Here is a 2,161-nt window from a genome sequence, read left to right on the forward strand (position 1 = left end):
TAAGGGAACAAATGGTGTTTTCGTGGAGGAGGAAACTCACGGGGGAAAACCACCGTGCCATCGGAGGGATAACAACTAACCCTATCAGACATCACTCTCTTGTTTCCCCCACCGCTGGGGATCGAACCGAAATTGGGAGAGCGAGTGTTCCTTGTCCGCGATGTTCTCAGCTTAATTGCTGCCTTAGGCTGTCTTTAGCCGAGGGGACTATTGTGTGTTTTTTTTTTTTATATAATAGCTATATTTTCAATTACAGTATATCAGTTCTATCTTCTTGTAATACGATGTATATGTACATGTAACTGTTCCGTTTCACTGCCGTTGGAATTACTTCTTTGCCCCATATATATATATATGTATATCTTTTCGTGGATATCAGATAACTATGCTTTTATACATGATAAACAATATCCATCCTAATATTTTTTATTTCAATGTCTTTGTAGAATATGCTGCACTTGATTTTTGCAATGGATTCAATTTAAGAGGTGCAAATTAAAATATTTATATAGAGTCTAATGAACCTTTCGCATTCTCACGTTAATGTCATGTCATCATACGCCTAGGCGGAAAACTTCAAGATATCAACCATCTTGTCAGCGAAAAAAAAGAAATCAAGAAAGGAAACTTAACTGTAATATACACTGTATAGCTATACATGTAGGTTTTATTTAGTAATTCAACACATCACTCAATGCTTGAAAGAGTACAGTACCGATATTCCGATACATTTACAGTACAACCTGGCTCCGCCCTCACTAACGGCCGTGCCGTAAAACATATTATTTGGTAATAAACATGATAAAGATAAAACGGAGATATTTACATACACAACTATTATATACATCAACATCAGGCAGGTTACATCAAAGTCTCTTGTCGTGTGTACACGAAAACGGTGATGAGACGGCCCTTTATTTTGTCGTCTGTACACGACAACGGGGACCAGGATGACATATTATTGTCGTGTGTACACGAGAACGGTACGGAAAGAGTTAAGCAACGATACATGTGGTGATAATGAACTGTGCTGTATTCCTAGTTCACCAAGGTTAAGCAACGACTCATGTGGTGATAATGAACTGTGCTGTATTCCTAGTTCACCAAGGTTAAGCAACAATACACTAGGTGCCAACGGATTGTCCTGTATTCCTAGTTCACCAAGGTTAAGCAACAATACATGTGGTGCCAACAGACTGTCCTGTATCTCTAGTTTCCTTCCCAATATTATCCTTCTTGTCTAGCATCATGACATCATTTTTCATCTGTAGCCAGGTGGCCAACGACTTTGGGAGAAATGCCCAGTCAGAGTATGTCCATGCTTTGTATTTGTACACTGTATCCAGACACATCCTGAAACAAGAGTACCGCGGAGCGGAACAATATACGCCCGTTGAATGCCATATAGTGTCATATACTTTCTTACATTGAAATAAGATCTGAATCATTCAAAGGGTGGTTAGCTGACATGATATAATAAGAGGCCCAGAGGGCCTGTATCGCTCACCTGAATATAATTAAAGTAATTGGTATGAAGTAAAGATAAAGCACTCCATGGTAGGTGCTGTAAGTACATATGAAATTTCAGAAAAATCCATCCAGTACTTGAGATATAGATAACAAACTTCAAACAGAGCCCCACCCTTATGCCCCTACGGGGGTCATACCCACCATTTATACAAAATTGAGTCACCGTCACCCAAGGATACTCCACACTAAATAAGGATACAAGAGGCCCAATGGGCCTGCATCGTTCACCTGGTATAAAACTCACACTTGTAACATTAAAAGTGATCTAAAATAAAAGGCAAAATATCAGTATTTATGATTAAAATTCATTCAAAAGACCCTGTTATTTATTTTTTTAAACATTTCACCCCTGTGATTGAAAGTCGAACAAAGTCATTATGTTGAACACATTGTATAGCCTTTCATCTCAGGATGCAACTTGCAAAGTATAAACATCCTGGGACCAATGGTTATTCAGAAGAGGTTGTTTAAAGATTTTAAACAAATTTGACCCCTGTGACCTTGAATATAAGTCAAAGTCATTCACTTTAACAAACAAAGTAGTCCTTGATCCCAGCATATGCTACTGACTAAATATCAACATCCTGAGCCTTTTGGTTATTCAGAACAAGTTGTTGAAATATTTTGAACA

At 38.1% G+C, this 2,161-nt stretch overlaps 1 protein-coding gene across 1 annotated transcript in view; it reads right to left on the reverse strand.

Annotated features, from left to right (window-relative positions):
* Positions 1-235: 235 nt before the first annotated feature.
* Positions 236-2,161, reverse strand: part of LOC110452871 (kelch domain-containing protein 2-like) — a 77,622-nt gene continuing 75,696 nt past the window's right edge. Inside the window, exon 10 of the mRNA XM_021501592.1 lies at positions 236-1,353. Within this exon, the coding sequence (XP_021357267.1) occupies positions 1,167-1,353 (187 nt within the window). The 3' untranslated portion in view covers positions 236-1,166. The remainder of the gene's footprint in view (positions 1,354-2,161) is intronic.

The sequence above is a fragment of the Mizuhopecten yessoensis genome, unplaced genomic scaffold, assembly GCF_002113885.1.
Source record: "Mizuhopecten yessoensis strain PY_sf001 unplaced genomic scaffold, ASM211388v2 scaffold6947, whole genome shotgun sequence".
Lineage (NCBI taxonomy): Eukaryota > Metazoa > Mollusca > Bivalvia > Pectinida > Pectinidae > Mizuhopecten > Mizuhopecten yessoensis.